The sequence below is a fragment of the Triticum dicoccoides genome, chromosome 7B (assembly GCF_002162155.2).
Source record: "Triticum dicoccoides isolate Atlit2015 ecotype Zavitan chromosome 7B, WEW_v2.0, whole genome shotgun sequence".
In the NCBI taxonomy this organism is placed as follows: domain Eukaryota; kingdom Viridiplantae; phylum Streptophyta; class Magnoliopsida; order Poales; family Poaceae; genus Triticum; species Triticum dicoccoides.
Window position 1 is genome coordinate 534,302,149 of NC_041393.1, and position 13,550 is coordinate 534,315,698.

At 43.3% G+C, this 13,550-nt stretch overlaps 2 protein-coding genes across 17 annotated transcripts in view; both read left to right on the plus strand.

Moving 5' to 3' along the window:
- The first annotated feature begins 4,395 nt into the window (after positions 1-4,395).
- On the plus strand, positions 4,396-9,108 carry LOC119338438. Of its 16 annotated transcripts, none has more exons than XR_005163994.1 (8): positions 4,396-5,015; positions 5,133-5,417; positions 5,513-5,574; positions 5,802-5,874; positions 5,945-6,072; positions 6,863-7,184; positions 8,369-8,465; positions 8,745-9,063. XR_005163994.1 is itself a non-coding variant. In XM_037610761.1 (3 exons), the coding sequence occupies exons 1-3, from the start codon at positions 4,869-4,871 to the stop codon at positions 5,538-5,540; spliced, it is 450 nt and encodes a 149-aa protein (XP_037466658.1). In that variant the 5' UTR covers positions 4,396-4,868; the 3' UTR covers positions 5,541-5,795. The 16 variants fall into 16 exon arrangements, 1 of the variants encoding a protein (XP_037466658.1); XR_005163993.1 differs by having other exon boundaries at positions 8,377-8,465; XR_005163996.1 differs by having other exon boundaries at positions 8,384-8,465.
- Positions 9,109-10,734: 1,626 nt separating this feature from the next.
- Positions 10,735-13,550, plus strand: part of LOC119336483 — a 6,699-nt gene continuing 3,883 nt past the window's right edge. The window contains exons 1-2 of the mRNA XM_037608531.1: positions 10,735-10,893; positions 11,047-11,907. Of these exons, the coding sequence (XP_037464428.1) occupies positions 11,054-11,907 (854 nt within the window). The 5' untranslated portion in view covers positions 10,735-10,893; positions 11,047-11,053. The remainder of the gene's footprint in view (positions 10,894-11,046; positions 11,908-13,550) is intronic.

Below are 13,550 nucleotides of genomic sequence, written 5' to 3' on the forward strand. Positions count from 1 at the left end.
TATATTATTTTCCCTATGATCTTGTCTAGTTTGATCTTAAATGATGATAGGTGATATTCATGTTGAACTTTGGAGTCATTACTTTGGTGCCTAAAGGTAATGATGTTGTTTGAATTCAAAGAATAAGGCCCATCTGGTTACTTTTTATATATTTAAAATCATTGTAAAAGTGTTGACGAATATATCATATTTAATGGCCAAGCAACTTTTATTGAAGAAGGAACATCATGAAAGGGGTGTGGTGCTACATGGGAGTTTGAACACTATAAAAAATCTACTGATTGAATAAAATGGCCATTCATATATAATATTATAAAATTAGAAAATGCCCCCAAGTGCTTTATGTGAATGGATATTGAAATATGATAGTGGATAAGAGTAGGCATTTAAAGTCAATGGATAAATTAGCCTTGTTTCACTATGTTTAATTGAGACGAAGGATGCTTTTGTCACCAATTATTTTTCATCTAGTTGCTAGCGGCCTTGAATCTTAATAAAAAGAGCTCAAGGTGTTGCTTGATTAGAGGACTTGTACCTGGTTTAGGTGAAAATGTTTTTTTGTGTGGGTGAAACATTTGTATTACTCAACTCACCAAGTCCTTACAATCATTAGCAGCTAGCTCAACACCCTCTCAACAGGGACAGCCTAACCAAGTCATAGTTCTCCTTTTAGTACGAGCTTAGCTAGAGTATCGCTAACCCTATTTTAAGATCGAGTTGCATGAGTAATACAAGAATCACGAAGAGTCAAAACAAACCTATTTTTTTAACAAGAGAAGAAAAAACCGATCTATCTATTCCCTTGTATTGAAGGAGCTTTGATGCCATGATGGAATCCATCTCAACTCTAATTGAGAGTTCACTTCTTTGAATGGAAAATGAAAGGCCTTCCATGAATGCACACAATTTAGCTTCAAGTGCATCTATATAAGAAACAAGTTGTCTGCAAGATGAAAAAATGATTGCACCCATATGGCCATATCATCTCTAAGCACCATACTCGCTCCAGCCATACTATCATCTGAATATGATCCGTGAATGTTGAGCTTGACCCAACCGGATTGAGGTGGAGCCCATCTAACAGGAGCAGGTTGTGATATCACATGGGGATGATGTAAAAGTTTATGATAGGTGGCAATTTGCTTCCCCTTAAAAGGATATGAAGAGAAGTCCAGTTTAATACCAATTAGGGAATCAAGATAGCTAACTAGAAACCTATTGTAAGTGTCCATAGGCGGCGGGAGTTTATGAACAATCTCATTATGTATATGCCACACTCGCCAAAGTGTCATCGGTAACATGCAATGCTCGATGTCAGGTAGGAGTGCAAGGGTCCGCAACAACTATTCTCTTCCAGTATTCTTGATTGCAGCAAGGTTCGACAATGTCCATACCTCTGACATGGTGTACCACAACTCGCGCGACAATGGGCAGCGATAGAGAGCATCTTGGACACAAATCATTGATCTCCAAACCCCTACTATGTTTCTTCTGCCAAGTGGGAAGTGAATTGGTAGCAACTTTCCATGCTAATTTTTTGACAGACGGAGGGACATTTGTAGACCAAATCAACTTCCAACAATTCCTGCTCCCCTCGGAGCACAAACTAGAACAAGTAGTCGTTTGCCTGTGAGCTTCATCAAAGGCAATCTTGCAAGCACTCTTAACTCAGAAAAATATCATACTTTCCTGGACCCCTAGCAATTGTGTCCTCCTCCAAGGGTGAAAATGGGTTTGTTGTGCTAGATAGTCAAAACACATATCTAGAACATTGAAGAGAAACTAAAAAGAAGTACTAACATATACACAAATAGATACCGGTATTGCCAAAAATAATTCTAATCAAAATTCGATCCATATCATTACAAAAAAAATCCAACTATGGAAATTACCCATTTCAAATTTCGAATGGTGCCATGGTTATAGTATTTGTTATCAATTTTATCTTTTTTTTGTTTCGAGATAGTATATACACATTAATTTTGGATTCAAAATTTTGAAGCATGGTACTTGTTTGTTGTGTAAATGTTTTAAAAAATAGTTTTATCTATCATTACTAAAAATAAGTGATCACTTCTAGCACATTTTTTATCTTACTTGATCTAGTACCTCCTCTGTTTCTTTTTACTCTATATATAAAATTTGTTTGAATTCAAACTACACAAACTTTGACCAAAATTATATTGACAAAAAAATCAAGATCTACAATACTAAGTTCTATAATAAGAAATTAATTTCATGATGAATTATCTAATCATATTGATTTCATATTGTGTATGTTGACATTTTTTGATAAAATTGGTCAAACTTTATGAAATTCGACTGCACACAACTTTTATATACAAACTAAAAATGAATAGAGAGAGTACATTACTAAATATATGATCAGTCAGTGCGCGAGTGATTTTTCATTTATACTACCTTCATCTGATTTTATGAGTCCCCGTCGCATTTTAGGTCAAATATACCCCATATTTGACAAGCAAAATGTTAACACATGTTATACAAAAACTTGTTGGATTTGTATTCGAATGTACTTTTCAATGATATTATTCTTGCTATGTATGAGTTAAAATTTAGGGCGGTGCTACGCGCCCGCTGGCTGATATCTTTAAAAGATCAACCAGGTCGCGAGCCGTCGAATTTACCGCATCAAGCGAGCCCAACGGGCCTCTAGAACTGCAACACAGGTCTTGTTGCAGGATTATTCCTGCAACATAGGTCTTGTTGTAGATTTTTTTGCACCGTCTGTTTTGTTGCAAAAAAATTATTGCAACTTTTTTTGCAAATGAGGTCTTGTTGCAGAAATTTTTTGTAATAGAGATTTTGTTACAAAACTAGACCCGTCGTAGACCAATGCAACACCGCATATGTTTCAGAAACACATCCTCTGTTTCGGCGCGTTCGACAAAGGACAACATACGAGCCCTCACTTGGACGTGTGTCATGCAGAGGAGGTGGTAGACGTGGCCACTGCAATCCGCCGGATGATGGTAACTTTTCCCTAAAATTTATATTAATTAAAATCATGGGCAAAGTATGACAAAAAATACATGGACTAGTTTTTTGCATTGTTCAGGAAATCGGTAACTGGTAACTGCTCGACCGGCTTGGGAGTAGTGATTAATTGGTGAATCGGCCTATTAACAGGGTTAATCGGTCGACCATTAATCGATACATTAAATAGGAATTGCCAACATATATGTAGTTTTTTATGTATTATACCATACTCTCGCTCTCAACTATGTAATATATGAAAATATGCTACTGTTTAGTTGATCCCTAGCTATTGAGGAGCGACAGGGGGATGGGAGAGGTTACAGGGGAAAAATTGAGCTTTGTTTGCCCTGAAGTTAATGGGTCAGCAGCGATTAATCGGTCTAACTGACCAATTAATCGGTCTGGCAAGTTAACACAATGAATATGTGTTATTCGATTCGGTCATCCTACGAGTAGCGATTAACTGGCTTGTTAACTGATTAATTGGACGAATTCTTGAACAATGGGTTTTTGAGCGGTATACAGGACTAGTAAATGATGACGGATTTAAAACAAAAAAGAGGCTAGCCAACTTGCTTTGAGAATGCTCCCCCGGTCGCGTTGCTCGTTGGCCCTCCGATCGAACAGTTTCCGGTCAACTGCCTTCCTTTGGCCGTCTGATCGCTGCGTCTCGCTGACTCTTGTTTTCACCGTGCCGTTTTTTTCTCCGGGTCCATGGCTGGTGGGCTCGTGTGGCCGATCTGTTGCCTGGGTGAATCGCTGCCTGGTGAGAACGAGCGAGTCCTTACACGCCGCGCGTTCAGGGCGCTGCTGGCGTCGTCCGTCGTGGGGATGCGCTGTGCGCATCGTGCTTTGTGGGAAGGCTGGCCGACGCATGCGCACCCAGTTTGGCATTTCTCCTTGCGATGACATGTGGTCCCGCGCTACTCCTGGCCCCGCTCGTCTGCTGCCCTGGCCAGGCTCCTCACAGGATGGTTTGACCGGGCGTTCGTGCGACGTGCGGGATGGGCTTGGCGGGCGATCATGCGGCATGCGTCATGGAGGGCCCGCGCAGCGCAGGGTGGGCACAGGGTGGGCTGCCGCATGTGCACCCGGCTGGTGCATGCTTGTGCTTCTGGTGCGATGACATGTGGTCCCGTGCTGGTGCTGGTCCCACCCGTCGGCTGCAGCGGCCGCGGTGCGTGGCCGCCCCGTCTGGTGCTTGCTGGTCTGGTCGTATACACCGTCGACCGGCTCGTCCGTGCCCGTCTCCGTCCGGGGTTGGGGGGAGTTGATGGCCTGCTGCCGGCTCGCTGTGGCTGACCAACCGGCCATGCGCGCGCCGTGCCGTGGACCCCGCTTCAGCCGCTCGTCGGCAACACTAGATACGGGTCTCGTCGTCTCGTTGGACACACCGCCCCCAATCCACAGCCACGCACTCCTCCCTCCTCCCTCTCAAAGCCGCCACACCCATTCCTCCCTTCCGCCTCCCTCCCCGGATCCCTACCACCGTCACACGGCCCACACCCACTCGTCTCCTCCTCTCGCTCTTTAGCTTCCTCCTCCTTCCTGATCTCCGCGTCGGCCGCGGCGCGAGAGGAGCGGTGGTGGCGGCATCGAGTTGCGAACCCCGGGACCAGGTCTGGGGGTTTGGTTCCAAGGCGCCGACGGCTTCTCCGTCTATGACGCCGGGGGTGAGTACACACCCCAGTCCCCTCCTCCTGCGCGAACCCTACGAGAGAGAGAGAGAGAGGAAGATGAGAGGTAGGGAGAGAGAATGACCGGCGTCGGCCTGCACCGGCGAGGATGGGCGCGACCTGGAGGTTAGCCGCTGCTCGATTCGCTCCTGGATCGGGAACTGCGTCGAAGCTGGGGTTCGGGCGCGTTGCATGGGAGGCTGCACTCCGCCTCTTCCTCGTGGTGCGGCGGACGGCGGCTCTTACGGTCGTGCGGCCAATGGCAGCCTCAGCGGGTGGTCGACGACACTTGCAGCTGGTGCTCTACCCATGGATTCCGGCACAGCTCGAAATGCTCAGGTGGTCAATTAGAAACCCCTTTATTTATATATTTTGGGATTGCTAATGGATAAATCTCGATTTGAAATGTTAGTTCTGAATTCGTTCTTTTGCTCATGATGCGATTTCTTTTGCTAGGACAAATTAGGCCTCGGCCAATGGTGGAGAAGACAGAGTACAGGGACAAGCCGCTGGAGCACGTGTTCATGGGATGTTCGTGCGCAAGATGCAGAAGTTCGCTGGAAGGAAGAAGAGCGGGCCGGGGAGGATGAGGAGAAGGCGGGATGCGAGGTGCTTGCACGCGCAGCAGCAGGAGGTCGTCTGTGAGGTGCTCCTCTGGATGCTCCCTTCCGGCGCTGGGCCTAGGTGTTCAACGCCGCCCTCACCATCCCCTTCTTCCATTGGCTCATCGGCCCGTCAGAGGTCAAGATCTAATACTCCACACTGCCTTCCATCAATTTTCAGATATATACAAGGTTCATCATCACTCCATGGATCATGTGTTGTTGATTAACCAGGTTATTGAGGTGGAGGTCAACGGTGTGAGGCGGAGAAGTGGAGTTCTCATAAAGAAACACATGTATGTATGAATATGATAGATGCTTCCATTGTCATGGTGCAGGTGCCTGAACTCAGAGGCTTGATCCACTATCACTTGCTCATGCCACCGTGTCATAATATCTCATTTTCATATATAAGATGATAGTAACTGAATGATCATATTAGGAGTGCGTTATTGGCAGCCTTGTGAGGTTTTCTTCATAACTTCTTCTCCTGTTTTTATGTTTGTATTCTTTTTGTTGCAAGGTGTGGCTGCAGGTAAAGTTGTCAAGTTGATCTGGTGCTTGCTTGAGCCGTTGATTACTGCTGCTTTGCTAAGGTTCAACGTCTTACTACATGAGAAGTTTATTCCAATGCTTTCTCAATCCCTTTACCATGATGACTACCAGAGGAACCTTCAATGTGTATAGATGGTGATGGATATGGGGACACACAAGAACTAGCGAACTTAATACCAGATGCCCTCAACTATGAATTCTTTAATTATTGGAGGCTTTCATATTCATATCAATACAAGGTGGGATATGATGCAGGCGAATGCCTTTATTTTGTTTCTTTATGATCTTCTCCTCTACTTAATGATAGATGCAGTGCATAGGGTCATCGTGTCAGTTTGAATGCTTTCATGACAACTGGTATAGCACTGAATCAAGCAAGGTGTGAATAAGTGTGCTTTGTTTATGTGTTTACTGCTTATTATGTCGTACAAGTTGCCACTTTTGAATCTGCCCTCTTTTAGGCACGTGTCTTTCCCACATATATGTTGGTAAATGTGTGCACTACATATTTTTCCTAGAGTCAATAGTTCAAGTACAGAGTATATGTGCAATGAAGTAATGCGGCGAGCACTATATGGTAGTGGAAAGTTTCTCTTGAATTTTGTACAACATTCAAATTATCATCCAGAAAATTTATATGTTGTTTCTCAATAGGTACATATGCAAATTTGTCTTTTTGTTGGTAGTTTGTTGCTTGTCGTAGCATCCCGAGCACATATGTGAGGCTATGGCAGTCCTTTTTCGTGTAATAAACTGATGATGAGAAGAATATGACAGGCCGACCAATTGTACACTGTGAACACAATCGTTGGTACATTTTGAAGTTTTCTTTCCAAAGTGGCATATTAATTATTTGGTCCTGCACACCCTAATTATTAGGATTGATATTTCATTTTTTGTTCACCTTTAGATAGACATTTTTTGCTTGGCCTGCTGTATTTTCTTGAATTAAACACTTTATTAGCTCTTTTACAGTTAAAAATGCATGCTTGGAATATATAGCTGCTAATCTGATGCTCCAGTATTTAGTTTGCAGTGTGATGTTCCGTGATTCCGGATTGGGCGCACCTCGTTGTCGTGGAGAGCATGAGTGGCTGGGTCTTCATGGTGGGGTGGTCTGCAGGGGAGGGAAGGTTGCTGACGACAGGGGGAAGGAGGAGGCCGACGAGGAGGGTAAACAACAGGGTTAAGGGGCACAGCGAGCCCAGCAGGGGGAAAAAGCAGGGCGAGCGACGCCAGTGGGAGGAAGGAGCAGGGCGAGGCCTCGCGCATCTGCATGGTCAGTGGAGATGAGGTTCTTTTGGATTAATGCTTCTGCCTGATGAGTTCCTCCCCTTTTATGTCGCAGGCTGTAAGATCTCTGCATGTTGCTGCTTGCTTGTTCTGCCAGTGGTTTTGCTCACTTCCTTTTCTATTTAGCTACTGCATTCTTTTCTTTACTATGTGTTGTCATGGATATTAGTTTGGATTGTGTTTATATTCAGGATTTGGCACAGAGTTTTGTTCTATTTTGGCTCATGCTTGCCGCTTGTGTGATTGAACATATGGTGTTTTGTCTACTTAACCATTTGTGTGTAGTAGTATTCATTTTATCCTTGATCATGTGTGTATGTACTACTGAAGTAGTTTTAATTGATATAAAGGTTTTCATGTATTGCAGCTATTTGACTTTGAGCAACCACAATCTACAAGGAACATTAGGAGTAAATTATAATTTGCCATCTCGAAAGCGTTTTGTATGCAGAATTGGTTAGCATTATCTCTAGATACACCGTTTACTATTAAGTAGATAATTTACATGTTGTCGTGGACTAAAGGTGGTGATGTATACTTATATGCCCATTCACAACTACTATTATTTAACATGTTTCCCTTTGGGCATCTACAATGCTAGGAGCTTACATAGGCGCTTATGAAGAAAATAATAAAATCTGAAGAACACCTAAGCGCCTCATCCCTCAATGCTAGACGCTAATTAACTAAACAACGTAGATGCTAAGTGCTGGAAGAAAAATGGCCAAGCGCCGGGTGCGCGATTTGGCGTCGACGCCAGGGTTGACACTAGGATTACAGCCGGCAACCGCTAATCCGCTGGGATTACGAACCTGGCGTCGGGGCTAAGCGCCCAGCGATGGAGATGCCCTTATATCATTGTGAAGTTGAAATCTTTTTTTTCCTGGTCTTCTAGGTTCACATAGTCCTCAAGGGTATCCTTCTATGTTGAGATTCTAAAAATATTTCGAGTTATTTCATTTTGACTACTTCATGCTTGAACTTGGAATTGTTGGCTAAGCAGTCCTTGAAATTTGAAGGGAGCGTGTGTAAGTCTGTAGTAATTGGCAGTGCAAACATGATCAGCCTATTGATGATGTAGTACTTAATATGATGATTATCTGGTTTACTTGTTGTATTTTATTGCGCATAGTAGACCACCATGCATCACCAGGCAGGTAAAAATGTTACATCAGGGGGCTTTCATGAGCTAATTGCACAATTCTTTAAGCTATGCTCTGAACGTTAGTGGCCTTATTTAAGCTTTGTAGGTTGCAGTGTAATGTGAAGATTCCAAGGGATATCAAGCTTTAAATTGGGATCATTTGCAAAGCGGAAATATAGAGATCGACATCTGATGGTAAATAAATTTCTCGGACTGTTTCTGTTCATATGATAAGTGGGTCACGTTTCTTCCGTGTAATGCTAGGATAAAGTTTGATTTTCTCTATACTATTCCAACTTGGTCCTATCTCTAACTACAAAAACTTTATGTACCATTTTAATTCAAGTTTGATTACTATTAGATTTTGGTAATGTGCATTGAATGAATATGAAAACGGGGCAGATACTGCCATGGCGTATATCCTATTGAGTTTTCAGGGGTCTTTAATGCTCACTATTGATCTCTTTTGTTCAGGGAAGGAACATGTCGAATATAACAGCCAAACAAGGAAGGGACATGAGGCTGTAATATCATTTTCGTTCTCATTTCTTGTAGGAAGTCACAAATAGGAGTGATGGTGGAAATATAACTGCCACTTTGTACCTTTATGTTTTTCTGAAAGAACTTTGAGCTACCGTTAGTTTCTTTTCCTGGTTCGTAATCGGTATATACAGTTACCACACAATCATGATCACCAATGTTCACAACTGTCTGAATCGTGTGATTCAAAGCAGAACCCATATGATTGCCACCCATGCATGTAATGTGTTATCTGCAGTATATCTCAATTTTGAATGTGACATGTCCTGTATGTATGTTAACTTCAGATTTTTGTCAACCTCTTTGTTATCTAAGTTTCCATTATTTTTTTGCTTGCTTCGATCTTTCAAATTTTGTGATTGTTAGCAATATCGACTTTGTTATCTTCACCAAGTGTACAGTTGCATAGTACTCCCTCCGTTCCAAAATATAGCGCGTCCTCGGTTTCCGTGCTTCAACTTTGACCATTAATTTAATCAACAAGACCGACTGCGACGGGCGAAAAAATTATACCAATGAATTCGTATTCAAAAAAAGTTTTTAATTATATAATTTTTGATCCCGCCGCAGTCGGTCTCGTGGGTTAAATTTATGGTTAAAGTTGAACCTCGAAAAGCGTGGGCGCGCTATATTTTGGAACGGAGGGAGTAAGGCAGAAACTTGAATTTTTCTTATCTAAGGTGCACATTCTAACTATGGTAGTGACCTCTTTTATTTGTCTATGTAACAATCATATGCATAAATAGTTAAAAATGGTATCCGAATGTTGCATTTTTTAGCTGATTCTTACCATGCACCTAAATGATTTCTAAAACTTAAAAGATGTTAATGAAACCCCAACTATTTCAAAACACTCGGGGTTTGAATTTGGACCCTGCGCCATTTGGCTCTATGTTACCCGAATAAGATAAAAAATATGCATGCTTAAGCATATATTTTTAAAGATAAATTATCCTTCTTTTTTCATCTTAAAGGGTTTGAATTAGTACCCCAAATGGTTGCTAAAACCTACTTCTACTAACGAAGTCAAATATTTTTAAAACACTTCGGGTTTGACACGCTTGCCCAAACATAGAGTTATTGAAAAATGTAAATATTTTGAATCGCGCATATCATTTCAAATGGGTCTATTCGTACGTGCTTGCTCATGCATATATTTTGTTTTAAATAGAACTCTATAATATTAAGTTTTATGTGTATATTCACATCGTTGTACACAACAATCCATCGTGTTTTCTATTAAAGGGGATTAAGCCATGATTTTTTTTCCATTGCGGGCATGGCTCTAGCGTGCCTCTGCGCCATTTTGGCGCAACGGGTCCCGTAATCATAATAAGAGAGGGGTATGCTTCTCTCTCTGGGCAAATGTTACTTTAGACAACATGTAGAGAAATAAAAACTCTAAAAATGTGTTCGAATCACACAAAAAATGTTCGTAGTTCTTATTCATACTTTAAACACGTGAGGCTGTGCAAATTAAACCATGTCTTTTTTTCAAGGCGCATGCATTTAGCAGACCAGAACTAAACCGACTGTATATACATGGTCTGTCCTTAGTAAAGGAAGCTATTTTCATAGCAAACATGGCTTTAGTTAAAGGTTCTTGCAGCATGAAACTATTTTCATCGACAACATGTCTTCAGCAGGTCTCTGCGCCATTTGGCGCAACGAGTCAGCTAGTATAGTTTATGCCCGAGTGATGGGCATGCAAGTACGAATGTCTGGTGATTAGGCCCACAATTAATCCATCGCTTAAAAGTCACAGGGTGGTACATCAACCGGGCTCGTAGACAAGGCCCACAAGGATCATGAAGCAGAGCAGCAGGATTTCTTTTACTCAAAAAAGAAAAGCAGCAGGATTTCTCAAATCAAAATAAAAAAATTGGAAATTTGGCTCAAAGCGAAAACCAATCAATCGATTGGTCGGGGAAGGGAAGGAAAAGGGGAAAGGCGAGGGAAGTAGAGAAGAGAAAGCAAACCCGCCCCCCAAAGGCGAAGACGGGGAGCAGAAAACTTCACCCCGACGGAAGCCATCCGGTTCGCCGCCGGCCCGCTCCTCCTCCTCCTCGCCGGCGTTTCCAAGGTACGCCCCCCACCCCCGATCCCCCCGCCACGCCCCGCGCGAATCCGCGCGATTGCTATTTCGCCCGGTCAAATTCGGCGGCAGATCCATCTGCGCCCGAAACCAGAATGTTTTCTCCGAGTGACGGGCGCAATCTGCTCCCCCGAATTTCAGAGGTCCCATGGAGGAGGACGGCCCTAGCCGGAGCGGCCTGCCGCCGGTCGGGGAGTGCGAATGGAGGGAGGAGCTGAGGCAGCAGCAGTCCCAGGTCGAGGCGCTGCGCGACAGGCTCGTGGAGGTGAAGGTCGGGATGCGGCGCTCCGAGGACGATTCCGGCCGGGAGCTCGAGCACCTGTGCCGCAGGGTCAAGACCATCGCCACCCTGCTGGCCTACCTCAAATCCAAGGCCAGGATCATGGCGATACCGCACCTCGCGCACACGTCCTGCGGGATCAGGAACCAGGACGGCGTGGGGTTCGTCGACCGGCACGGGTTGCCCCTGGCCGATTGGTCCAAGGCCGCTGAGCCCGCCTCCTGTGGGGGAGGTTCGGATGACAGGGCGTCGGCAGAGGGTAGCGGCGTTCACAAAAATTGTGATGCCGTTGAGGGGGATGGAGATGTCGATGATATTCTTAAGTCCATCCGTGTGGTGACAGACGTCATGGAGTCTCTTGTGAAGAGAGTGATTGTGGCTGAGTCTGAAACTGCTAATGAGAAGGAAAAGGTGAGGATTGGCTTGGAAGAGATCAGGAGGAAGACCATACAGGTCGAGTCCATGTCGGTCAAAGTCGAGGAGATGGAGAAATTTGCGGTCGGTACGAATGGTATGCTGAATGAGATGAGGCAGCGGGTTGAAGATATGGTGCTGGAGACCACTCGGCAGAGGCAGCGCGCTGCTGAAAATGAGCAGGAGCTCAGTCGTGTGAAGAACGACTTTGAGTCGCTCAGAACTTATGTGAGCACACTCGTTAGTGTCAGAGAAACTCTTCTTTCATCGGAGAAGCAATTCGAGACAATGGAGAAGCTTTTTGACAGGTACTTTTGCAAGTCTTGTGTTGTTTCTTGTAATTATATTCTGTCTGAATGTATCACCATGTGTTAATTTCCATGGCAAAACTTGTATAGCTTGGTACAGATAACTTAAAAAAAATGGCGGAGAAGGAAGAGTAGAAATAGTTAATTTCAACCTCCCAATTTTTAAGAAAGCAGCAGCATGAACCAATCATTTCATAAATTCTGGCAGGCCCATGTATTAATATGCTTCTACCACCACCACCACCACCAACAACAACAACAACAGCAAAAAACAACAAAGCCTTTCAGTCCCAAACAAGTTGGGGTAGGCTAGGGTTGAAACCCATAAGATCTTGAAACAAAAGTGTAGGGGCTGGACTCGAACCCAGCACCTCCCATTACTTTCATCTCCCTCCTACCAATGGAGTATGAAATGATTTCTTTGATATGCTTCTACCGTTGCATAATTTTACTTTGATGCCAGTGGCTGAGTCAGAACTTTTGTGAAGCCTGGGCAAGCTTGAGCCTAAGTGTCTATGTGAAAACTAAAATCTGGTGTTCGGATACACAACATATAAAATAGCCCCAAACTTTGGAACCACAAATCATCATTAATAATGAAGTGAAAGTATAAACATAGTAGTCATGCAATTTTAATTTTAAAGTGAACTAATATATGATATATCAATATTCAGTTTTATGGACCAAAATAAAGTTGAGACTTGACAACATAATTCATAGAACCAGGCATCCATAGAACCAAACCTGCCATGTTGCCAGTAAAAGTATAGCTGTTCAAATTAGCATCCAAACATTCTAGAAGACACTACAAGATAAAAAAATGGATTCTAATTCACATAAATTAAGTGCTGTGATTTGAGAACATATTCAAAATAGAGAGCTTGCAAGAATAGAGACAGTCAGATAGAACATACCACTAGTGTGCTATAGAAAATCTCAGAGCTTGCAAGTGCCGTCATGCCGAACAGGGCTGTGACTGCTCGTGTTCCTCTCGAATACTCCCTCCATTCCAAATTACTCGTCGTGGTTTTAGTTCAAATTTGAACTATTGAACTAAAACCACGACGAGTAATTTGGAATGGAGGGAGTAGTTGTTTTGGAAGAAGGGAGTTAGCAGCCCATGACTGCTGAACTACGCCTTGTCAGGGGACTGCGCTTAGTAGGCCTAGTTAATTAACCAATTAGTCAAATATCAGCCGATGCTTGGTAGGAGCCCATTATTTATCACATACGTACATTGACTGCTGCCCGTATAAACCACGACACGCAGTAGAATTTGCCCCGTTGTTTATCACATATGTACGCTGTCCTGTGGCCAGCGAGCCCGGGCGCTGGCTCCGGTCCTGTTTTATGCATTATTGACTGTGAAGCCATGGTAGACTTGTAATTACCATGATCACCATCTTAACCATATATTCAATCAACTATGCATTGAACTAGTTTGTAACATGGTCAGCTCTATAAACTCATTGGCACATCTTAACAATATATTTAATCAGCTATGCATTGAACTAGTTTATAAGCCAAAAAAGCATGTATCTTCGAGATGCAAAACAAAATTAGTCTTTGTGCAGGTATGTGATGCTAACGCTGTTTTAGTACTATATGTTTGATCTTCTGTTAGCAATTCAATTTTTTTAATC

Coding starts and splice junctions, on each gene's coding strand:
- LOC119338438 (XM_037610761.1), top strand. CDS start 4,869: ATGGGAGGCTGCACTCCGCCTCTTCCTCGTGGTGCGGCGGACGGCGGC. Junction 5,016..5,142: donor GCACAGCTCGAAATGCTCAG/GTGGTCAATTAG, acceptor AGGACAAATTAG/GCCTCGGCCAATGGTGGAGA. Junction 5,418..5,512: donor GGCTCATCGGCCCGTCAGAG/GTCAAGATCTAA, acceptor TTGATTAACCAG/GTTATTGAGGTGGAGGTCAA.